This window comes from Gambusia affinis, linkage group LG06, assembly GCF_019740435.1.
Source record: "Gambusia affinis linkage group LG06, SWU_Gaff_1.0, whole genome shotgun sequence".
Lineage (NCBI taxonomy): Eukaryota > Metazoa > Chordata > Actinopteri > Cyprinodontiformes > Poeciliidae > Gambusia > Gambusia affinis.
This window is the reverse complement of record NC_057873.1, coordinates 28,883,831-28,909,125: the sequence shown is the minus strand read 5'-3', so window position 1 is coordinate 28,909,125 and position 25,295 is coordinate 28,883,831. Positions and strand designations below refer to the sequence as shown.

At 40.1% G+C, this 25,295-nt stretch overlaps 2 protein-coding genes across 6 annotated transcripts in view; both read left to right on the top strand.

The window, feature by feature from the left end:
- The window catches only part of stim1a (stromal interaction molecule 1a), a 33,535-nt gene extending 23,694 nt beyond the window's left edge, over window positions 1–9,841 (top strand). The window contains exons 9-14 of one of the 4 annotated variants that reach the window (XM_044119344.1): window positions 39–206; window positions 752–852; window positions 951–1,180; window positions 2,657–2,737; window positions 4,086–4,497; window positions 5,896–9,841. In XM_044119344.1, the coding sequence (XP_043975279.1) occupies window positions 39–206; window positions 752–852; window positions 951–1,180; window positions 2,657–2,737; window positions 4,086–4,497; window positions 5,896–6,406 (1,503 nt within the window). In that variant the 3' untranslated portion in view covers window positions 6,407–9,841. The remainder of the gene's footprint in view (window positions 1–38; window positions 207–751; window positions 853–950; window positions 1,181–2,656; window positions 2,738–4,085; window positions 4,498–5,895) is intronic. The other 3 variants (XM_044119347.1, XM_044119346.1, XM_044119348.1) reach the window with 3 other exon arrangements.
- A 1,206-nt stretch (window positions 9,842–11,047) lies between these two features.
- LOC122833015 (protein sel-1 homolog 3) lies at window positions 11,048–20,559 on the top strand. 2 transcript variants are annotated; one of them, XM_044120309.1, is made up of 23 exons: window positions 11,048–11,160; window positions 11,240–11,714; window positions 12,279–12,405; window positions 12,506–12,627; window positions 13,259–13,374; window positions 13,460–13,521; window positions 13,601–13,730; window positions 14,083–14,215; window positions 14,303–14,434; window positions 14,542–14,747; window positions 14,854–15,033; window positions 16,469–16,588; window positions 17,417–17,557; window positions 17,648–17,710; window positions 17,824–17,997; window positions 18,085–18,212; window positions 19,025–19,108; window positions 19,184–19,274; window positions 19,349–19,436; window positions 19,513–19,622; window positions 19,724–19,851; window positions 19,925–20,030; window positions 20,208–20,559. In XM_044120309.1, exons 1-23 carry the CDS (start codon window positions 11,107–11,109, stop codon window positions 20,298–20,300), a joined length of 3,063 nt encoding a protein of 1,020 aa, XP_043976244.1. In that variant the 5' UTR covers window positions 11,048–11,106; the 3' UTR covers window positions 20,301–20,559. The 2 variants fall into 2 exon arrangements, with proteins under 2 accessions (XP_043976244.1, XP_043976245.1); XM_044120310.1 differs by lacking the exons at window positions 11,048–11,160; window positions 11,240–11,714 and adding an exon at window positions 11,898–12,008.
- The last annotated feature ends 4,736 nt before the right edge of the window (window positions 20,560–25,295 follow it).

Genomic DNA, 25,295 nt, shown 5'->3' with positions numbered 1-25,295 from the left:
ATTTATGTCTTAACCTTGTTGTGTGCAACTTGCTGTAGGTGCGCATGGCTCTAAAGAAAGCTGAGAAGGAACTGGAGTCTCGGAGCGGCTGGTCTCCTCCAGAATCTCTTCAGAAGTGGCTGCAGCTCACCCATGAGGTCGAGGTGCAGTACTACAACATCAAGAAGCAAAATGCCGAACGGCAGCTCCTGGTGGCCAAAGAGGGGGTGAGCACAACAACAGCATCAGTAGAATTTATTGCATTTGTTCTTTCAGTGATGATACGTGGCAGACCAGATGAATTCTGCACATTAGTGCCTCTAAAAAAAAAAATATCAAAGAATTCAAGCTTTATTCTCAGATTTTTTTTTAAAACTTTTTTTCCTCAGAATTTTGACTTCTAATTATTAGGTTGTCACTTATGTTATATTAGCAAAATAATCACAAACATTTCTTTATTATAGGATTTGTAAACCTGCACACACTGAAGGCCATCCAAGATTTATTTGGTAGATTTGAGTTTTAAGACTGGATTTACCAGAATTGTTTAAACAATTCAAACAAATCTGATTCAGAGGAAAAAAGTCAAAATTCTTCTATTTTTTTCATTGGCCCTAATCCTCTTCCATACACCTCAGACCCATTATCCCAATGGGACCAGCACCAGCAAAAATTGTTTGCTGGTTCTGTTTCCTCTGTACAAATATAAGAGATAAATTTCATCTTAACATATATGGAAACTAAACACCAAGTTTTGTTCTTTGCTTCACAGGCAGAAAAGATCAAGAAAAAGAGGAACACTCTCTTTGGGACGTTCCATGTGGCTCACAGCTCCTCACTGGATGATGTGGACCACAAAATCTTGGCTGCAAAGTGAGTCTGAGTGAACAACAGCACAGAAAAGTTATAGGAAATATCTTAGCGGTTGTTGTGCATATTTATATATCTATTTTTTTGTAACATTTTGTCAGACAAGCGCTTGGTGAGGTGACCGCCGCTCTGAGGGAACGGCTGCACCGCTGGGAGAAGATTGAGATCCTCACAGGTTTCACTATCGTCAACAACCCGGGCCTTCCCTCGCTGGTCTCCACCCTCAACCTCGACTCCAGCTTCATGGGCGGCAGAGCCACACCGCAGCACTTCGTCATGTCTGACGACATGGACGACTTGGACGAAGGCATGATGTCTGGAATGCTGCAATGTAAGGGTTCGTTCAGATCTGTTCCCCAAGGGTCAGGGATTAGCAAACAGCTCCCTAAACAGCCAAAGACTGTGGTGGGGAATTGAAAAACGAAAACCGAATCAACCCACATGACAATTGGAGAAATTGCCTTTTTGCCTCCATCTCGCACTGGTGTAGTAATTGTTTGTGAATAATTGTTTTCAAGACCGTTGGATTTGTTTATGTATGTTAACTGTCTTGTTTTTAAAAAAGTTGCAGTTTACATGGTTTTTGTACTTTTCAGGATTTTTTTTTGGCTAGTATGCTATCTATCGTGGTGTCTTACGGTCAATGTGGCTAGAGCAAAGAAAAGTACATTTCTGCCCCCCCAAAAATCTGAAATTTTTAGAATAATGTCAGAAATCTTCCACACACAAAAAAAGTTAAAAGTTGTACTTTTGCTAGAAAAAAACTCCGAATTTTTTAGATCAATCTCAGGAATTTTCTAGAAATAATTTGGAAATCCCTGACTTTCAGAAGTCACAAATTTGACTCTTCAAACTGAGACTTGTCCTCCTTTTTTCTAGAAAATTTCTGAGATCTAAAAAATCCTGAGTTTTTGGTGGAAATGTACTCCAATTACTCTATTTCTACCTGCAGTGGCCCTAACACGCTGTTGTAGATTTCAGATCACATGTTTTAGTAAAACCTTTTTCCGGCCGGTACTGATTTTCAGCAGTTCCGATTTCTCTTTAGAAATTGTGATATAGGAAGAGTGGCCATAAAATGTTTTTTTTTTCTTCAGTGGTTTTTCCTTAATTATTGCCATTACTGTTGACATTAGAAGCAGAGACAACGTCTCTGAGGGATGTTACCCCAACCTGGAAGCTCTCAGGTATATAGACAGTCTGGAAAAAAACATCTGATTGTTTATTTTGTTTCCTGGCCACTCAGAGGTCAGGGCCACTTTCACATGGTGCATCTCTATTTTTGTTTTTGTTCTGTACATTTTCTAAATGTTCTAAGTGTTTACTTAAACTCCAGGCTATTATTACCACTGAGGCCTTCTGTGACTTTTTTTTTTTTTATTGAAAACTGAACTGTTCAGAAAAATATACTTCTTCATAAGAACAAGTTTTTGTGTTGATATTTGAATGTATCCTGCAGCAATGTTCAGTCTGCCTTTATGGCAGGTCCCAGTGTAGTCAACGCTCACATCCTGCTTTCCATCACATCTCCATCCATTCCTCTAACATGGATTTTCTGTATAATATTAGATTCTTACATGTCAGCCTCCCAAACCACTGCAGTGTTTTGATTTTGTCACATTATTAAAACATTTCTAGTTATTACTTAGACAAAACATTAAGCATTTCACCATGTGTTTTAACACATGCAAGTCTTGCTATCAATATTAATTGCACTCCCTTTCTCACTCCCCCTTTTTTTTGTTTTTTTACACACCTCCTTTGTTTCTGTTTTGCTCCCTACACTTTCCCATTGGCCTCACTTTAGATGGTACACTGCAGCAGAGGCGGCGAGTCGGTGACCTGTGGCCCAGTGCTTCAGATTGCCAGTCCATAAGGAAGTATTCTGGTTGGCAGTAATTTGTTCCCAAACTCAGTCTTCAAACTGCCTTTCCCTTTGACCCGTCTGTAATTCCTTTTACCTGTATGTTCTGGGCCACAGCTGAATGAACAACCAACGTTGTTCATCAGAGAACTCTACTAATATTTCCTCAGTACCTGCTCACCACATGAACTCCCATCTCCACATGTGGCTTTTGCCCGATTCACTCCTGTCGTTTTATCTCAATAACATTCAAAAAGTTTCAGTTTTACCTATTTAATATTGTTTTCTTGTTTGGAATGTAATTTTCCTCGGATGCATTAATAAGGCATTCAGAAAGCTGATGCAAAGTTTGAATTGGTCTCCTTTAGGGATGAAGCAATTTACGGGACAAATTGTGATGAATTCAAATAAAAAATAGTTTGATTAAAAACTTGTTTAATTATTGATGTTGTTGTAAACTAATTTAGTAAATTTTACCACTAAGTTGGTCATAAAATCTACTAATAAAATTACTAAATTTGCTAATTTTATGACTAAATTTATATTTAAGTGATTTTATTTTTTTAGTAAAAGACTCAAAAAGGTTATTTGCTGAAAACAATAGCATTTTTATTTACACTCTGAGCAGTGATTAAGCCAAAACTGTATAATCAATATATCCAGTTAGCATTTTAGATGAACAAAAAACCCTTTTCTCGACATAAGTTCTAACAAAAACTCAAGATGTTTAGTTTTAACTTCACCTGGTTCAAACTTTGTAAAAGAAAAAAAAAAGTCTCCTATTAGGGACTTTTCTACCCAATTATTAATTGGTTAATACAAAAAATAAATCTTTTTCTCTTTTTGCATTTTTTGTTCTTTAAATGCATCAAAAACTAAGAACTCTCACTATTCTCTGTGAACACATCAAACACGATCATGCTTTTTAATTTGTCAGTTTAACAAAAACATCTGATAAAATTAAAGGATTTATTCCCTCCTCCACTCTTTATATTCATCCACTCATCTGTCCATTCATCAGATTCCCTCCAGAAATATCTTGCAGCCCTAATAAAACCTTTGAATTAAACGAGTCTAAACATAATAAATGTTTAGAATTTATTTATTAATCTTCTTTGCATTACAAACTTGTTACTTCCATCAAAGAACCTGCAGAACCATCTTCTCTCTACTTTCTTTTACTTGATGAATCTACAGATTGGACCTAAAATATATATATATATATTTATATCGGCCAACAACGGCCTTATTGGTGCATCTCCGAGTAACTTCCCAACAATCTTCTCCTCTGTAAATTTTTTCTTTTCTTCCCTTGTTTATCAAAATCTCTCCTGTCAGTGTTTGTTACTAATGCTGTGGCTTTTCCCTGCAGCTCCCAGTATGATGTCCCTGCGCCAACGCCACATTGACCCCCAGCTGGCTTTGGGTTCCCAGAGGTTGGTAGAGAGTTCCCTGCTTGCGGGGCAGCAGGGAGAGGGCAACCCTTACCCGTCCAAGCCTAGGCCTGCCTTCAGACAGTCTCGAAGCCATTCGTTCGGGCAACTCGAATGTCTTCCCCTGCAAACTCTCTCCTCAGCTGTGTCTCACCCGTCGGTCATCTGCTCTTTCAACCCAATCCCTCAGTCTGTGCCGTCCTTGTCCTCTTCCTCCTCCTGCTTGCCCAGCACCGTTGCTGGCGGTGTTGCCCTTCATTCCTCCCATGTACATCATGCTGCTTTCCAGCCCATGGACCCAATTCCTGATTTTATCTCCAAAGTTCACTCCTCATGCAGCGACAATCTCGGGTACCTGTCTCACTCTACACTACGCATGTGTGTGGTTCTTTTTATTTCTTTATTTTTCTAACCACCTTTGGTCGTGTTTTTTTTTTTTCTTTTAAACATTTCTTGCCAGACTGACACGTTTTCAGAGTGTTGGGTTTTGTCACTCTCAGTAGTTGAAGTCATCGTGTTTATCATCACTGCACCTCTTAAAGCAGTCACTCTCTCCTTCTTCAACCTGTTTGCAGTGCTCCTGACATTCATTGCCTTCCGCTATTAACAAGTGTGAAGTTGCACTACCCAGGCTTTGCTCAGCATGCTGCTTTGCAGACATAGTGCAGATGAACATAAGCATGGAATTAGGGCTGGGCGATAGATCGGGTTTTATTGATTATTCTATTAAAATTGGCTTTTGAAGATTTGATTTTTGGAAAATCTTTTTTTTTTTTGTTCCGTCTCTCTCCGATGGGCTCGTTGTGTTTCCAAAGTTCAGAGTGACGTCTGCACAGCCAAGTCCACAATCTTATCTGGCAAATGTGCTTCTATTAATTTGGACTTTAGGACCTATTAGGACCAGGCTACTTTTTTCTCCTTAATTACAAGAATAAAGTCGTATTATTATGAAAAGAATACAATCATAATCTCTTGAAGATGAAGCAGTAATTTTATGATAACCCAACATTAAAAATAAAACATTGGAATGATGATTTGGTATTAGCTTTACAGATAAGGAAATACTTCATCTTTTGACACATCGTGTCAGATGATTGCCGAGCTGGACTTTGAAACCATCATGCAAGCGACTGAGTCTATTTTGAATAAAGATCTGCACAAACTGATCAGATCTTGCTTACAGGATGAATTTTTCTCATTAAAATACATTTTTTATGTTAGTTTTAAGTTGTTCTTGTAAAATTGTGCCTTTATTCTGCTAATATTGAGACTATTCTTGTAAATGCATCAGAATTCTCAAAGCCTGGGCCTAATATGCTGTTGTAAGGATGATTGACATAAAAGTTACCTTTTGAAAATATTTAGTCATTTGTAATTTTCTCCTCAGAACATACAATCTGATAAGAAAAAAAAAATGGATGCACCGATTGCAGTTTTCTGGCCAATCACCGGTCTTGTTTGAAATGTTGCTAAAAATAGCCTCAACCCTCTCTCATAGTAGAGCGATGGAGGACATTGGCAAATTTTTAGACCTGCTTTATGATCAGCTTAACATTTAAGTATCGACCAATCACCGATCTCCCAAAATTAAGAAAATCAAGGCCGATTTATCGGTGCATCTCTAAAACAGATTTTATTTTTAAGCCATTTCGCCCAGCCCTACTTATGCATACATTATGAAATTTATGCATAGTTCAAATTCTCCTGCCCCCGTCTAATTTTTGTATTTTACGTTGGGCCCCCCTGCAGGGACTTGAACCGCTCCGACTCCGACTCCTCGTTGTCCCTCTCACAAGTCGGCGATCGGCTCTCGGCCTACGGCTCCAAAAGCCATCTGATCAAGCCCACCTCTCTGTTGTACGGCCTCTCCGGCCGGGCGGACGACACCATCTCCCTGCACTCCAACGGAGGGAACCGGATTTACGACGGCGGCGCCGCGGAGAACGTCTCCGGGAGCCCCATCCTCATGAAGGAGATCCACCACATGGAGAAGTCGCCCAGCCTGGGAGAGATCAACAGCTTCTCCGAGTCTTCCCGATCTTTCAGCCCCAACTCGACCGAGCCGGATACGCCGTCTCCGACGGGCGGCCAGGCGGGAGCGGCGGCAGCGGCGGGGGGGAAGGGCAGCAGTCGCATCCCGCAGCTGTCCTCCAAGAAGAGTCCTCTGGAGGAGGACAGCTGCTCTACTGGAGAAGATACAGATTCCGCCGTCATCCGCAAGAAACACCCCTTCAAAATCTTCAAGAAGCAGAAGAAATGAGCAACATGAACCAAAAGGCTGTCAAAGCTGCTTAACTGTATTCCTCTATTTGTCTCTTTTTTTTCTTCTTCTTCTTCTTCTTTTTGTAATGTCTTGGGTTTAATTGCGGTCAAAAAGATGGCAGGCTACATTTTACCAGTAGGTTCCGACGCCTGCGTTGGACTGAGGGAGCAACCCGCCGTCTGGCCTCCTCTGCTTGATGGTCCAGCGTTCGAAGTGGAGCGCGGCGCGGCGCGGCAGGTCTGTACAGTGGAATGTAAAGTATTATTTATTCCTGCAGGAAGTTGTGCCAGTCTGAAAGGGAAGCATTTCTCCCTCTGGATTTCTTTATTTTAGTTTCCCCCCCGCCCCTCGTTCTACAATCTGACATTTTGCATGTCTTCACTTTTGTTTGACTGATATGCTCTTAGTGTTTGCTCGGTTCGTGTTGTTATCCAGCGTAGAAAACACTCGATGTTACTTTGATTACTACCTAGCTGTCTAGCCTACCAATTCAAATGAATGCACACAGTTTCTTGTGTTTTGTTCCTCTTTTATTCTTTTTTTTTTTTTTTTACAACTTGCAAGTACAGATTTTTCTGTCATTTGTTGTCTAAAAGGGGGAAAATATGCATTTAGGGGAACTTAAAACACAATAGGAGGAGTGGTAGTTAGAGGTTTGCCTACACCAAAATGTTACTATTTAGACACAGTGTAACAGTAAAGACTTGTAGATGGAGAAGAACATCTGCTAATGTTACAAAACGACAATCACATTTTAAGGAAAGGGCATTTCTTTTTTTAATGTTAAATACTTTTTTCATGCTGTACAATATTGGAAAGGTCCTGGATATCTGTTCTTTTTCTTGTTTTAAAGTCCAGCTTTATTAAACAATAACCACAGATAAAAAAGAAAGTATTCAATGAATTGAAACCTTACCTATGCATCTCAATTAAATTAACATTGAAAAGTAAATCCAAAACATTTAGTTCTAGATTTGAAGCTCAAAAGAACTAAACAGGGATCATTTTGAATAATTTATTTCTGTTAATTTCAGCTTCATTGTTTCCAGCTAATGAAAATCCTCAATTCTGTATTTGAGACCGTAAAGTTTACATAACATTTGATAAATGGAATCGGTTTCAAAACAGAAATATTACATCATGGCCAACACAATTTTTTTTCTCCACCATTCTGTTGTTGATGCCATCCAAATGTAGGGTGGAGCACAGAAACTTATTGCTGGCTGCTCTCAGTGCTTTGTCAAAGCAGGGCAGTGGAAGGTTGAGTGAAAGGAAAAATGTGGCACCAAATGATGCATAAACAATTTATTTGCTTCAAGCTAAACCCCTTCTTGCATCTGGTTCAGAAAATGTGTAACACAAGAAATGCACCAGCTGTAACCTGGGTAGGCTACTGGTTTTGTATGCAAGTAATCTTAGCTTCACAATCTTTAGCAAGATTGCTTCACAATCTAGTAACAAGTAGTAATCCCTAATTACTACTAGTTACTAGAGATAAGTAGTAGCTAGCTCTTACTGAGTCTTTTTTCTGACATTATTTTCTTTCCATTTGTCACAGTCAGGACTCTGAAGGATTCATTTAGATAAATAAATCACATCCATTTTAGGGCAATTCATCTTTTTACATACAAGGGAACCTTTGTGTTTGTGTGTTTCTGGTACGTCCATAAATCTGACCCACAACTGACATCTGCAGTCAACAGTGGACGACAAAGCCACTTCTCTTGGCTCACTCTGGGCCAACATTAGCTTCAAAAAAACTGATGGAACGGGAAAAGACTGTCATGGTGCTAGAAGGAGTTAGCCCAACAGTGAAGCTGTTCAAGCCAGAAATAGCATCTCGGTGCTAAACATGTAGCAGCAGCGCAGACGTCACCAGTACCACCGTCAACGACCACGAGTGAAACACTGGAAAGCAGAACAGCACTTTGCACCAGTTCAGATTAAAGACAATTGTTATTGAGCTGTCTGTTTACTTATTCAATAATTACAACAAGTAATTAATAATTAATGAACTATTGAAAATTTGAATCGAGTCCCACCACTAGTTGATATGATATGCTTGCACTCTGAGCAGCCAGCGTTTGTAAGTAACGATACTTTGTTACCAACGTCTCCTACACAGCTGACCTTCCAGTGAATTTTCAGTCCTTAGCATTTGTTGTGCTATAAAAAAAATACTTCTAGTCAAATTTCTTGAGAAGCTGGATTTAGGGTTTTCATCAGCTATGATTCATAATAAAAAAAAACAATTGAAGAACCAGTTGAAGTATAACAGTGTGTGGATGAATTCTCTGCTTGGTAACATTCGGATGAAGGCGATGAGATCAAATGTCACATTTTTGATCAGTTCTATTAGAAAGGCAAAACTTTAAACGGCTTCTGCTCTTTTCTGTCTTACTGGTCCCCCTTTTTCCCACTTTAGTTCAATGTAACGAAAAAGTAAGTAGTAATAGTTGTTGGTAAGGGCTACCATTACAAGGATATGTATTTGCTTAGCTGAAAAAAAAAATTACCGTTTAAGATGACTTTTTTTTATAAAAGACTACAAGGTGTGGAGGCAAAACAACCAATCGTGTAAAAGTGCCAAATCTCTGATTTCGTCAGAGGCCTTCGTATTCGTGTTGTGTTCGATCCAGAACCCAGAGCTCCACGATGTGCGCCGTGCCCGCACGTCCCGAGTTTAGACGCTGAATGTCCCAGGGTATCATTACTGTAACAGTACCGTAGGTACAACATGTTTACATTTGTTACAGGTGAGTTCAATTCTCAGATTATTTACAACACAGAATGTGGTGCCAGTTTTTAATGCAAGTCGCTTGGTTTTAAGCACAGAGCTATGCATCAGTAGTTGTAGTTGATTTCTGACGTAGTGAGGGCGCCGGTCATTTTTAGGGCGCTTCTGTTAAATGATCAACCAAAAAGTGCTGCAGAAGACAGGTCGTCTCTCCCCGGCCCCGCCTCGGCCTCATCATGTAACCGGTGGTTTGGATGCAGAAGAAATGTTTCAGTTACTTATTTAAGAGACCAGATTGAAGACATTCTTGCTGGTACTTCTTGGTGTCTTTTCTACCTTTCTCCTTTTTGTTCTGTTTAGTTTTATTTTGGGTTTGTTTTTATTTTCTCTGCACGACGGCTGTAAATTGAAAATGCCATCTGAGTGCGCGCGGGTGTGTGTCCGGGTGTCTGTCTCCTCCCAGTATATTGCACTGTAATGTTGATGCATGTCAACTACCATAACAAAGCCTATATTGGGTTAAAAGAATGGATCAGCTTCAACTCTAACCTTGCTACTCAACTTTTCTTCTCATTTTTGAGCTTATATTTATGAATACATGCAGTATATTTGTACAGAGAAAAATGATAATTTTGCATCTGTGGTGGTCTAGACTTTGATGGCACTCTTGCATGATAGCAATAAACTATTTTGAATGAAAACAAATTGGGTTTTACTCGTTTGTAATCTGAACTCGCAGATTTTTTTTCTTTCAATTTTTCCTCAGGAATAAACATCTCCTCAGTCTTGCCTTGTTCCTAAGAGCCGTTATAAACGGCCTAACGTGAAGCTCTGTGTCGACGTGTTGAAGGCAGAAAGTCTTCTTAAAGAGACAGAGGCCACTTTAAAGGCGTCAGATTGTGAAGTCAAGTTTCTTTTAGGTTATGTTTGATTTTTATAAGGTGTAGGTGTATTTATCAAACATACATACATATACATATATATATATACATATACACCATCAGTATTTTTAACAGCCACTTACAAAAATCTTTTATACCTCCTGAGAATTTTTGTCATGTTTAGACAGAAATTAAAATTTTTTTTAGTTCAATTTATTTTTTTTTTATTTTCACACAATGCACACCACCAAACAGAAAGACATTGTAATAATAAACACAACAAATGACAAAAACAAGCAGATGCCATAGTGAAGTATGTTGACAACCAAAATGGAAAAATAAAAAAATAAGTGTACAAAAAAGACAATCTAAGTAAACAATATTAATCTCTTACATGACACATGGATAGGTGAACATGTTAAACAGGATGTGTGTACAGCTTTCCCTCAGCAGTGGAATTCCTGAGCTTCATGCAGAACTACTATCTGTTCTGTTTGGCTTTCTCACCAGAGCCGTGTTTCTCTGCAGCTCCTCCACTGTTGCCTCAAGTCGTCTCCACCATTTCTCTGATCAGTGCTCCGCTTCAGTGGCCTGTGAGTTGAGGCAGACGTCCACATTTTGGTTGGTTTGTGGCGTAGAGGTTGAAACATCTGGATTCATTTGATCAGATATTAAATCAAGAAACTAATCCAAGCCTTTCCAGTAGATGTGAATGAAACATCTGTCTGGACCCAGATCACGAGGAAGGACAATAAAAATATTTAGGATGGAATTTGCTTCCAGTTCACAAGCACTCATTGCTTTGTGTTGGTCTGTCATGTAAAAGGCCTGCAGCTGTAAACTGAATGTGGAAACATGTAAGGGGTGTGAATACTTTTGCAGGCTCTGTGGAGACGCTTTAGTTGTGTCTTCTTCAGATACAACTCCTCCCCACTCACCCACACGGTTCAGGTAGTAATTGGGTGGAACCGTGTGCTGTTAAATATTTACCTGTGTTTCAGAGCAGCCAGTGTGGAACAGGATTAGATCCGGCTCTTTAGTTTCTCTGCAGCAGAAGGTTACTGCCGGCGCTGTGGGACATGGCCTTTCATACGTTGTACAAACGCATCTGCCAGTTTTTCCTCGGCATGCAGGTAGGAGCACGTTTATCTCAAGCATCTCTGTCTTCTCCCCTTTCGTCAGGTGTGTAACTGTGTGTGTGCCGTTCTTCAGATTGTTTGCGCTCTGTACCAGGTGAAGCTCCTGAATCCTCCAGAGGAAGTTCTCCCTGACCATCTCCTGAGAGTTTTCTACTCTTGCGATGGGGCAGCTACCGTACAGCTGGACTGTGTGGTGTCGTTTGAAACTGGCTCAGTCTCCACAGTCCGTATCAGACGGTGGAGTTGTGTCCCCGGCAATCCTGTAATAAGGACCATGAAGCTGAATCTGCCAGACTGGTTGGTTTACCAAGCAGACGGAATCGTTCCGGAGTCCCACAGGGTGCTGAGTTGTTTGCTCCGAGCCTCTGTCACATACAGTGGTTCTGATGATACTAAACGGTCCAAGGGTTCTCAGGATGTGGCGTTCTTGCTGCCCACACCCTTCTTCAGTCGCCCTATCAAGCAGCATCGTCTCTGCACTGCGTGGAGTAAACAAATGTTACAATTAACTCAGCGGTTTTTACAGAAAAAGTGTCCTTTAGAGCAAGGTAAGATTGGACCAGTGAAAATATATTAGATGTTAGCTTTTTTTTATTCAAAGGGAGAGTACTACTTGGCATTTTATGACAAACATGATCATGTTTGTCATAAGCAGCAAAAGAAATTGACTTCACAATATAACGCCTTTGAAATTGGGCCTCTGTCTCTTTTAAGAAACTCCTGCTCTTTCTGACAGGAAGTCATCACAACATGTCTCCTCATGTTGTTTACAACCGCTGTTAGGAGCGTTGGACTTAGAAGTAGTTTGCATGATGAGCCCAGCAGACGTGCAGCTCCACCAGGTGTTTGCTAATTGCTACTGCCGCTAGTCTAGAGGAGCTGAGTGGGGAAGGGGTGCTGCGTGAGGTGGGAGGTTGGTCACTTTCTCAAACATGCATGAAAGAATCAAAGCAACTGATGAGGGGATTACATAAGATGAAGCTAAATTAATAATAATAAAATTAACACTGGTAGCATTGTGGAAGTTACTTGAAACATTAACCTGTTTTAAATGACTACTGTTGCATATAAAAACAAATTTTTATTCAACTAAAACTCTCTGTTACCCTTAGAAACCATCCATCTTCTGTCTGCACTCTATGCTTCAACTGGAGAAAGTTTTGGAATAACAAAGAGCCTGGACCCGTACAGGAACGAGTTGCTGGAGCACTTCCGGGTTAAAGCCGTCCCTTTTCCTTGGTACGACAGTAAAGTTGCCACCCAGTTAATTATTCGGTGGATGGAAATGTTACTATGGTTACCTTTGCACTGATCACTGTGATATATTTTTTTTTCCTAGGTGTGAACTTTCTCTGTGGGTATTTGTCAGAAGATATTGCAAGCACAAATTGTGTGGACTGTTTTATCACATTGATTCCCATAACAATTATGCCACACCAGCACTTTTCCTAACAAAATCAGGTATCGGTAACTTTTCTACTATTTGATGTTGAAAGAGAGGCATCTTTACTGACACCACACCCCTCCTCATGATCATGTTTGAATTCATCATTTACAGCTTTTCAGTAAAATTTGTGGCCGTTTTTCCTGAACCTGAGATTCCAAAAGCTGAAAACAGGCTCTGATGTTAAAATATCTACATTTCTCCAAATAAAGGATTGTACCTTGATGGAGATATCTTCAAAAATTCAGTTTTTATGCCAAATCATTTATTTTATTGACTTATTTATTTTATTTTATCATTTTAATTATTGACTTAAATCAGTATTTTAAACAAATAATGGTTCTGGTTCTACTTTGGAACCATTTACACCCAACAAACGTTTAGGTAGTGGTAAAACCTTCCAATGATTTGCCACTGGTATTTATTATCTGTAAACATTTTTCCTTTTTCCTTTAGTCTTTTTAGTCCAGCTCTTTGGATTGAAAATTTGTGTTTGGAATATTTTGCTTGAAATTCAACACACAAAGATCCATTCTCTTTTATTATTTAGTCTCTGTTAGAGAAAGATGACTAGATAGATGAATAAATTACAGTTTTAATTGAAATAATTTGAAGCAACATTCCAACCCGGTCTCATTCTGACGACAGGCCAGCTGCACGTTCAGATAAGTGGAGCGTCTGAGGAATCCTCTGCGTTTCTCTCCTCGTTCACCGTGCCTTTAAACAAGTGGTGCCAACTCACTTTGACCTTACAGGGCAGAACTGTGAGTGATCTCATGTTGACGCAGCATATTCTTCAATATTTGTGTAAGGACAACAATGAAACTAAAGCTGCCATTGTCTTTATAGGTCACCGTCTCCTTGGCGTTTATGGACAACGAGGAAAGAACGGTTAAATCTTCAGAGTACTTGTAGGTCCACTTTCTAATTTAATGACAAATTTATCATGCGATTCTGCTCATCTTTAACGTTTATTTTTTTAATACACAGGTTGAGTCATTCTGCCCTGTTGGATGACACAGAGGGGTATTTTGTGATTGGTGGAGGGAAATTCGTCCAAGGCCTGGAGGGTTATTTTGGACCAGTGGTTTACTACCGCAACAGAGTTCCTCACAGTCTGGTAGTCTTTTGGCTCTTACAAATTCATTTCATACACAAAATGTTTTTTACATATTTGTAAAAATGTCACCGTGTTGTGACAGTATAATATGAGACAGATAATCTGTGAAAAAATCCATCTCTTCTTCTTCCTCCTCGGTCGCAAACAACCAATCAGAGTCAAGAGGAGGAGGGTCTTAGTGCTGACAATCACGCTCATAACTGACAGCGCTACACAGAATTACATAATTACCCTTGCTGACATGATTCAATGATACAGTTAACTTTTCAGTTATATTGTCATACAGTAGCTTTAACTTAACAGTGAATATTTTAAATCTAAGCTCTTCTCCCTCGTTCTTCTACATCCACAGTCTGACGTAGCTGTTCCAGATGTTATAAAAAATGTAAACCTGACTGGATGGCTGCAGAGCTGCCAAGAATTTCTTTTTGACATCACCGTCAAGATCAGTGGTTTCACCCTCAAAGCCAAACAGAGAAAAAGTGGTAATGTGTCTTTCTGTCCACCAGAGGGCGGTAAAATCTCAGCGGAAGAAAACCTGTGAAGTCACGGAGTGTTTTTGGCCATTCTAGGGACTCGTTTGGCTGTTTTCCACGACCGGATGGGAAGGGATCTTTCAAATCCCCGGTGTGAGCTTTGGGAGGAGGCGGCAGCTCACAGAAAACTGGCCACAAAACTAGCCAAGTTACTGGTTTTTAAACATGGTAATAAATGAACTACATAATGCAAATCTGTCTGACTAGACAGCTTGAGAGCTGTGATGATCTCTTGATTCACTGATTGATGGTAATGGGCTGCCAAACTCCTGCAGGAGGAACGGCAGTCAGCCCGTCCGCTGTGGGAAGAGCTCTGTACTCCTTCTCTGTCCAGAAGATGAGTCAAATGGGCAGCAGTGCAGCGGTCAGCAAAGTCTTACCTCTGCTACTCCAAGCTGGCTGCCTTGCTGATAACCACGCCCTACACATGTCATCTGTGCTCTACAGCTCTGGTCTGGGAGTCCACAAAAATCCCATTAAGGTGTTTTATTCTCTCTTGTTTTTCATTATTATTCTAGTAGAGGTTGTTTCTCTCTACCTGGGATTAACATGTTCAGTTTATTCCCATGTTTCTGTGTTGGTCACAGGCCTGGCTGCTTGCCCTGCTGGCTGCACAAAGGGACCATCGGCTGGCGCTTCTCCATCTCGGTCATGTCCATCAGCGGGGGCTGCATGGTCTGCCCAAAGACCCAGATCTGGCTTATGCCTATTACGCAAATATTGCCAAACAGACAACTTTGGACCGTCATAATCCCACACCACAGCAGGTAATGGATGTGTTGGATGTTGGAAAGCAGGAACTGGGAGAAAACTCTCATCTCTGTTCTTCTATACTGTGCAGTGGTGTCCAGAGTTGGTCCTCGATGGCCGGCCTCCTGCATGTGTTAGTTCTTTAAACGCAGCTGGATCAAATGATGGCTCATCAGAAGGCCTAAGAAGAACATCGACCTGCTGAAGAGGTTGTTACTGCCACCAGGGAGAGAACTAAAACATGCAGGATGTCGGCCATCCAGGACCGGCTTTGAACCTCGATATAGTACAAAAGTTTTCATATTAAATTATACTGTAAAGTATTTTCTGTATGTCTCTCCAAGATTTGGTGTTTCTTGCAGGAAATACGACGAGGCTTGCCGCTTGGCACAGACCAGCCTCATCGTATTTCACCTTCAACTAATTAAATTTCAAGCAATTATCAAACTGGGTGACTAGTCCTGCTGCTGAGGACTAGTCACCCAGTCCTCAGCAGCAATCAAGCCCCCACCTTAATAAAATAATGAGCTACGTCATTTTTTTTGCCAAACATGATTTTTTTTTATTTTTTATCTAAATCATCTTTTGGCTAAAGATGACCCATAGGCCATTATTTTAAGAAGGTGACTAAAATACGTCTACTGCACATGCATACAAGCAGAAGTATGCAGATAACTGACAGATACCTCTGATAAGATAAGATAGATGAGATACTTTATTTCATATTTGTTGGACAACCCACCCCTTCCTAATGCCTCCCTGGGCAACTGCCCATATCAAAAACTACCAGTGAAATGATGTTCCTTGCTGAATTGCTTGATCTCTGTGTGACTGGACAGCTCTAAGCCCCTCCTCCTGCCTCTCATTGGTTGTTTCTGACCAGTGGCGTATTCCTGCAGGTCAGCATAAGTACCACAAGGGGGAGCTCACTTTTTAAATTTTTTTTTTCTCCCACCTTCACATTATCTGTCTTATTATATCGTTGCGCTTTAGTGACACCAAATTCTATTCAGTCGATATCAAGGTAAAGGGAATTGAATGTCACACATTTTACATTTGTACTTTTAGTATTTTTAAAAGAGCAGATAATTCTTTCTAGAAAATGAGGTTTGCCTTTCTATTGTTGCTGAAAACATGGAGAAGTCCAAGTGGCGCTGAACCCTTCTGCAGGGTTCTGCGTCTGATTTTTCTGACATGTGAGCTGAGGCAGAATATGCTTCTAAAAATTTCCTTTCACTGAGGGATCAGCATCCAGTTTAAAGTCATCAATATGATTTCTGCACTCCGTGCTCTGTAATATAGGAGAGATTACTGTTTGATGAAGAGGGTGTTTGGAGCAGTTCTTCATGTTTAATTCATAACCGCAGCGCAGCGTTTTGTGGGAGAAACTGTTGAAAAGAAAATCAAAGTGTTTCACCTTAACATGTCTTCTGCTCTTCACTTCCTTTTGAGACGTTTGTGGAGGATGTATATCTGAACGACGACGAGGCTTTGAACAGTCAGACCAACGAGGACCATCACATCTTTCAGTGGCTGAAGCTTCAGGCCCGCAGAGGGGCGGCTGACGCTGAGGTACACGGCTTTATCTGGCTTCGGAGGGAGTCCATTTGGACTTTTGTGAGGCTTTGATCTTTTCAGTGATGTTGAGATCAGGGGTGGACTGCGCCCACCACCATCTGTTGCACCAGATTCCCAACTTTCTTCTTGCTGCTGTTGAATCTTTTATTCATCTAGCTGCTTGTGTGAGATTTCAGTCATGCTCCCGAAATAACCGAAAGTTACGGCAGTGAATCAGGGCTGTTGTAGAGAGAACAAAATGAGGGGAGGGGGGGGACATTTTCACCAAAACTCTCAGAAATCTGCTAGAAAACAATTTGTGAGTTTCAAAAGTCACAAATTGGATAGAAAAACTCAGAAACTGTGAGATTAATCGCAAAGCTTTTCTGGGAAATTTGTTTTTGAAATGTTGGCATTTTTCAAAAACAACTCAGAAATTTTTAGATTAATTAATTTTCTAGAAATAAGTAGAAATGTCCAAGTTTCAAAAGTCAAAAATTGGATTAAAAAAACCTTACCAATCTTCCAACTTTTGAAACTCATAAAATCTCCAAAGTTCCTTTGGTGGAAATGTTTTTTCTATCTATTCCATCATAAAAAAATTCATGCAGCAATACTGTCACCTGTATTTCTACAGACAGCAGCAGGACGACTGGGAGGAATCAGAGGAGCTGGATTTTATTATTTGATTTTATTTTTCTCCAGATTATCCGTCTCATATTGTACTGCCCCAGCATAGTGACAGTTTTAACAAACACGTGAAAGACATATTCTTGCAAAAGTGAATCAACTGCAGCTTCGAAGACGGAGCGGAACATTTAAAAAATAACCGTTGTCCTGCAGCAAGCTCTGGCCCGGATGCTCTTCTGGGGTCAGCAAGGATTGTCTCCAAACATCCAAGAGGCTGTGAAGCATTACAGAAGAGGAGCTGTTCAGCTGGAGGACCCAGTGTCTATGTATGACTATGCAATAGTACTGCTGCTGGTAAGATTTAAATCTGTATACATTAAAAATGCTGGTTTTTTTGTTTTAAAGAATAGTGATCTTGTTATAGCAGATAGTTTTTCATTGTAGGGTCAAGGAGTTGAGAAGGACGTTCCAAAAGGCGTCACGTTCCTCAAGAAAGCAATGGAGCAGGTTTTATATAATTATGTTTTAATTACCCATTTTTAATAGCGTGTTAACTTCGTAGCTAGAAATCTATTCAGTGTTCACACTCACCATGTTTTATTTTACAATGCTTCCATCAGGGTTTTGTTCCTGCAGTCAACGCCCTGGCCTGGTACTATGAGCAGTTTGAGAAGGATTACCAGCAGGCGGTGGCTCTGTGGGAAAAGGCCGATCTCCTTGGTTCTCCGGACGCCCCGTTGAACCTCGGTATCTTGTACTCGCAGGGCTTGTATCCAGGAAAACCTGCTGACCAGGTTCGCAAACATGCAAAGGCACACATTCCTTGTACTCTACTGCAAAAGCTTCAGATCATTCAGTGGGGAATAATTTGTGTCCATCAGCATGTGGCCTACAAGTTCTACCTGAAGTCTGCGGAACGAGGACACTTGCGCGCAGCGGTTTTCCTAGCCGACGTCTGGGCCACGGGGATTCCCGGATACGTCGAGAGACGTCCATCAGATGCCGTTTCGTTAGCTACTTCCACTTTTTTTAATCACACTTTATGCACACCTCCACTGAAACCTTCACATACAATCATCATGAACATAAAATCTGACATTTAAGCAACAATAACATTTTTAAAACTTCCAGGGGGGTGAAAGATTCTTTTACAACCAAAAACAACCAATCAGATCCAGGAGGAGGGTCTTAGCGCTGTCAATCACTCCTGTGTAAATTACTGTTCCAGAAAAACTGTTTATCCGCCGCCACGTATGCTAACTAGCTTTAGCAGTCGTGACAAACATGAATGACAGCATAACATGAAGCCACAGCTAGCTTCCTGTTATGCTAGCAGTAGCATAACATGGAGCAAGGCAAAGGATATGAGAAGCACATTCATGAGAGTGATTGACAGCTAAGACCCTCTTCCTGGCTGTGACTGGTAGTTTGTAACCGGAGCGGTGTATTACTGCAGGTGGCAGTAGAGCCACAGGGAGGAAGCTCAGTTTTTGTTACGACAGCGTGTTTTAACAAATATGTAAAAAACATGTTATTTACTGCAGCTTTAGTATTTATTTTAATACATAAACTACAGGTTTATGTTATCATTCCTAGACAATGAACATTTGAAATGCATTATTAAATATATGACATTGACCTGCAATCTATCCGAATGATTAGATTGGATTTAGTTTTTTCTGAGACAACATTGTTATAAATTCAATTAAATTGAATTATTGGAAGCAGACCCATGCCAGTGATAACAGTATGTAAACCTCTGACCTCACTGTCTATGTTTGCATGTTTGACTTGTTCACTGTGTTCTCCATCAACCTGTAGCTGGGTGAAGTGGGCAGCTGAGCAGAACGGCTACTTGGGCAGCGTCCTACGCAAAGCGCTGGACTCCTACCTGAAGAGTGACATGTACGTTCTCTTTTCAAACTCAATACGACAGCAAACTCGTATTTAAACCAAAATGACATTTTGTTCATCAAACAGGTTGATATCTTTGGTGTTTTATTTGATGGCAGCTGAATCGGGGTATTCTCCTGCACAGTTCAATGTGGCATACATTTGTGACCAAAATGCGGTGAGTTGTATCTCTTATATGTATAATGTAGATTTTAAAATCGAGTCACGATCAAAGGTTTTTTTCCGTTCTAGGCTGGTTTCCTGGATCCTGCTTATGCCACACGCTGCATGTGGCGATATTACAATCTCACAATCCAGAGTGAGAAACCAGACCCTTACGGTGCGTCACCACCTTTATGTTCAATCGTTTCTAGGCCATTTCCTGTAACTGACCTGCATCCTTGTTCTTCCTCCAGCCTTTATCAGGATGGGTGACCTGTTGTATGAAGGGTCAGACAGCAGGGAGAAAGACTTCTCCTCTGCTGCACACATGTATTCACTGGCGGCCTTAAGGAACGACCCACAGGTTTAGTTTTTGATTGTTTTATTGTCTTTTTTTGTGTGTTTTTTTTTATAATTAAACTTGTGAATATTTCTGTTTAAGTTGTTCTTTTAATCTCTTTTAAGGGTTGGTACAACCTTGGCTTGCTTGCTGAGGACGGTTACAGACTGCCGCTTCCCGTACTGATTGATCTGGGCCTGTCTGAGCTGTACCTGGCAGACAAGAATTTGCTTCTCAGTACTTTGTACAAAAGGTCAGCAAAGGCTAATAAACATGTATTTGTCACGGTAGTTATTTTAAAAGTGTATTTTTTTTTCTCCTGTCAGATGCAGAGACTCAGATGACGCAGATTCGTATTTGCCCTGCAGCCTCGCTCTGCTCAAAGTATTTTTGCGATCATTTGAAAAGCACTACGTTGCTGCAGTCATTAAGGTTGGTTCAATCTGCTAACATCAGGAAACTTGATCTGTTTACAGCAAGTTACCATGTTGCATTTTGAAATGAAAATGTCATCCTAAAAATATTAAACGCCAAAGTACATTTGAAGAATATGTTTTGGTTAATTGTGACTGTACTGTAGTATTGATTACGTAGATGCTATTTTTCCAGGTCTCCGTTGCTGTTGCTGTGGTTGCGACTCCAACGTTGCTTGTGATCGTCCTTGGCGTGTTGAGGAGACGCACGGACGACCCAGAGTCTTGACCCAAATCTGACAGAATGCACAGAAAGCAAATGGATTATTTAGTGTTTACAACCAAATTATCTCAGGGTCATCATGAATTTGATGTCTTTTAGATTATTTTATTTTATTGAATTAAGTCATGTAAAAAAAAAAAACTGTAAAGAAACTGAAAGAGTCTCCATTGTGTTTTTTCTAGTCTTTTTGACTCTCCAGAGTCTTGCATAAGATTGCAATAATATTTTATTGTTTTTTAAATAAACAATTTCTGTTGTTTGAAAATTGGTTTTTGCTTTGTTCTCCTATATTGTAACCTAATTTCTTCAACAAACTCTTCAGGTTTTATTTCTTGACATGACATTTTAATCAGATTTATTTTGCATGTACACTGTGTTCCAAATTATTATGCAAATTGGATTCAAGTGTCATAAAGATGAATTTTTTTTGTTGTGCTATTAAATGTATAGATGGTATTGTGTGTCAGGGCTCTTTGAATCACTATAATTAATTTCAGAGAGTTGGTTAATTAGTTTGTCTGGTGAGCTCAATTAAAGGAAATATACTTAAGAAGGATGTTCCACATTATTAAGCAGGCCACAGGTTTCAATCAGTATGGGAAAGAGAAAGAATCTCTGCTGATGAAAATCATCAGATAGTGTAGTGCCGTATGACAAGGTATAAAAACATTAGATATTTAATAAAAACTGAAGCGTTAACATTGTACTATGAAGAGATTTGTGGCTGATTCAGAACAAAGAGGGTTTGTACAGATGAAGACATAATGAGAAAGGTTTGTGTTAGACAAATTCATGATATTAAGAAAGCATCTGTTAAAATGTCCTTATAAAGCCGCAAACAGTTATTGGAAGCTGCTGGAGCCTCTAGAACCTCAAGGTGGCCTTGATCAAGAGAACAATTCACCCACCATGCCTGTCGGTGGTAGTCAGAGGACCTGGTGGTGCCAGGGTATGACTGCCTTACTGCTGTCAAACTGTTCCAGGGAAGCTGTAGTTATAATATAGTAGCTCACTATGTGAAACTACAAGTTCTGTCATCAATATAAATTATATTTGTCATTGCCAGACCATCTAGGGGTCAAAGGTCATCCTCTAAACATAGTGTATGAGGGTCTACAAAATCACTATAAGATGAAATAATCTGCAGACAGATCCAGCTGCCTGTTATATCAGACCCTGTGAGCATTTAGACGTGGTAAGTGAATTTTCATCAGTGCAGACAGAGAGTCTGCACAGCATGACATGCAAATAAAAAGCATTTTGCAGCATTTCTGTACATTCAGCTCCTTATGCAGAACTCATACATGTAGGCCTTATAAATATTTCAATTTAATTTTATCGGAAATGTTCCTAAAACAAACTAAAATAGCTTTTTGGCTTCATAGCTAATTTCTAAATGTACTGTTGACATGATGGATTCTAACATTTGTGGAACATCAGAAAGATTCTAATGCCAACAAACATTTAAAAAAATGCAATGTTGCTCTGTAGCAGCAAAACAAAACACCTCGACTGATATGCTTTAGTGGCTGCTCATCAGGCGCTATGCAAGGTTGTTTCCATGGCGTCGTTTACTAATTGCAGTAGCAGGAAGTCGCTTTTATTTCTTTGCTCGTAATGAAGGAGTGCCAAGCAGAGAATCTCTCTTAGGTGTTGAGATGTGAATTTAAATAAGAGCATAAACATGTTGGATTATTGATTTTTCTCTCCAGCTTTGGTGCTGATGGGGGTGAAGGATAGCACTTAGTAAACCGTCAAAATGACGAATTAAAGTGGCAGAATGAAGCTTTGCCCATATTGAGCATCAGCTGCTGTAAAAAGAGACGTCTGCATGAGGGCATATTTTTCAAACCAAGGACAGATAATTAGTTTTCAGCTTTGTTTCAGTATTTAGTGAGTGTGTAGGGCTGTATACTAGCAAAATGAAGATGTGTAGTACCCGTGTTGAAGCATTGAGAGTTTCTTTACACCAAAGTATATATTTTAACACTTTCATAGTTTGCCAAGGCTCAATTCTTTTGTTCCAGACAAAGGACAAAGCTATGCAGCAAAAACATATTTTGGATTCCTTATTATATTTTTATTGTCACTGTGTTAAAGGCAGTGCTTTGCAAAAGCATTCCCCTTTTCTTCTAAGAAAGAAAAGGAGAATGCGATGAGATCAAAGAGATCAACATGCAAAACCCAGTAGTTAGAGGAACCTCGTACGTCACCTCGAACGAACCACCCCACTTTGAAACTCGGTGGTGGCAGCTTCATGATGCATACAAGAAAACTTGTCCGCCTTCCAGCAGAATGGCGACCCCAAACATGCAGCCAATGGACTGGCCCGGTCGTCAAAGTCCAGACCTGATCGCTGATCTGCGGAAGGCTTGCGGTTTTGAAAAGTACAAACAGAAAAGTACAAAAAAACCAACAAATAAATACAATAAGGTCTGACTTTATAAGACTTTCTACACAGAAAATGAATCAGCTGCCTTGTCATCCGGTACACAAGATATGCATCAAAGTGTCAGAATGAGCAGATTTAATTCCTGCATCCTGGTGAGGCAAGGCCACCATGCCCTCTGCTGTCTGCGCTCTCTGCTGACTCTCATCCCTCCCTGTGACGGCCATTATTTATAGCATGGCAGGAGCTGCAACACTAACAAGTGACAAGAGCTAAAATATCCATAACACAGTTTCAGGAGCCAAGTTTCAGGAGCGGCGAGGGGCAACAAGGTTAATGCGTGGGAACGGACATTAGTGTTTCCTCGTCTGTTGAGATGAACTGTTCTGATTAATGGGCTTCAGGTTTCAGTGTGCGCTAAACCTGCACACACTTAAACAATCAGATTGAAATTCTGTGAATAGTTCTTATTAATATTTTCTCTCTCTCTTAGGAGAGAGAGAATATTAAATCAACCAGTATGTAAGAAATGTGACTTCTAAGTTTTTGATTTGATTGACAGATTCTTCCACCTTCCCTGAGTGTCTCAGTTGAGTCTCTGAATAACGCTCCTCTGTCAGTGTAGGTGGACAGTCACGTCAGCGCTCCACTGTTTCCATCATCAGATGATGAACTGAACGGTGAGTCAGAAAATGTTCAGATTGGGGGGAGAATGTTTCAAAACTTTAGCCCCGCTTTAAGCCGCTCCAGGAATCGGTGTTTTTCTTTGGGTTATCGCGACGATATTCGTGCTACACTAGCTGCCATTTCCGCTCACCATATAAATGCGCAGTTTGACGTGATCAAAATATATTTACTTAATGGAAACACAGCAATTTTTGAAAAAAAAAACAACAAAACAAAACAAAAAACAAAACAAAAAAACAACAACTCGTTTTTCGACAAAAATGGAAACCTTTTTTCACGTCACTCCAGTTGTGGGATCAACAGCCGGATGTTGTCACTGGCGCAAATTACTATGAAGAAGAAGACAGGAAGCGGTAGGAGGAGGATGTTTTATTGTGTGAACTAACTTATTCACCTGTGATTTTAATTGCAGTGAAAACGCTGCAATTGTGATGTTGTGTTTTTCCAACATTAGAGGAAAAATGGTGTTATCCAGGGACCTTCAGTGAGCAGCTGCTCATTTCTCATCCAGCTTTATCATCGGCGTTCTTCATTTTTGAATGACAAACATGTGAAGGTAAATTGAAGGCAACAATGGACTTAACTTCCTGCTATCAGAGTGGAGGGGTTGTCTACTTGGCATTTAATTCCCTCTTTATGTTGGCTGCTCAAATAAATTCCCATTAAAAGCTGCAGTTTTAAACTAATCCATTAATCGACAATAACTTGATGCCAATGAAACGTTTCCATGCAGAACTGTATTCCGGTGGACACGCGCCCCCAGCAGCCATTACTTCGCTCACGTGCGCAGGAAATGTAGACGTCGAACAAGCCCAGACTTTAGCAGGGACACACACTGTGACGATCATTTCAATATGTCTCACCGAGAGCATTTACTGGCTAAATGAAACACCTCTTTACGCTGATTCTGATCCCATTCGATTAAAGAATCCATGCAGAAAATTGTACAGGTGCTGCAATTAGAAGCTATCATCCTCTGCCATCTTGAAATAAATTGATCTACAGTTTAAATTACATATTAGAGTTACTGAGAGCGCAGCGGTGAAAATGGAGGAGCTATTATCCACGAGACGTGAGTGAGGCTGCGTGACGTGTTTGACTGAAGCTTAATTAGGTCAAAAATGCTCAAGCTATATTGTTTTTGATCATAAGAGTAAATAATGTGAAGAAAACACAATACAGGGTCTTTTTTTTAAGAGTATGAGCCACCTATGTTTATTTCATTTGATATGTCTCTGTTTAATTTTATGGCTTTTGAGCTCAAAGTCTTTTTTTTAGCTCTTTTAAGCGCAACAAGAATGCAACATGTGTCATTTTTAAAGGAAAACGTCTCTGCTGAGCAAACTGTCCCTCTTGCTTTCCACTTTACCCGAGTGGTTTGTGGAAACCTTTGCAAATGTTTGCGATGTGGGGAAAATGAGCTGAGCTTTCTACTGCATTCACTCCTAATTGCTCTGGTTTAGAGCGTCGTGAAACTGTCCAAGCCGGAAAAATTTGCTGTTTGTTGCTCTTGTGCAATCGCATAAAACTGCCATGTAACTCTTAATTCATTTGTTTATGGGTAAATCTGCCAAGTGACAATCTCTGATTAAACAATCAGCGTGAACGATAAGCGAGTCATTTCTTCGCTGGCTCGTCCCGAGACTCGGTCCAGCTCATAGTAATGAGCCAAAACACAACTCTGCCTTATCAGCAGCTGTGGAAGGCGGCCAGCCATCTCACAGATATATTATTATTATTATTATTATTATTATTATTATTATTATTATTATTATTATTATTATTATTATTATTATTATTATTATTATTTCATTACCAAGAATAAATGGATATTGAATCTGTAAGCAACGCTGCAACCTCGCAGCAACGACAGTAATAAGTTGAGTGTGGAAAAGTAGGCTTTGAAAGCCAAGTTGATTCTTTAA

Bases quoted from the DNA above. Each gene is read 5' to 3' on its own strand.
- LOC122833015 (XM_044120309.1), top strand. From the start codon at position 11,107: ATGGCCTTTCATACGTTGTACAAACGCATCTGCCAGTTTTTCCTCGGC. The intron at 14,435-14,541 runs GTAATAAATGAA...AAACTCCTGCAG, and splicing joins GTTACTGGTTTTTAAACATG to GAGGAACGGCAGTCAGCCCG. The intron at 17,998-18,084 runs GTTCGCAAACAT...TGTGTCCATCAG, and splicing joins CAGGAAAACCTGCTGACCAG to CATGTGGCCTACAAGTTCTA.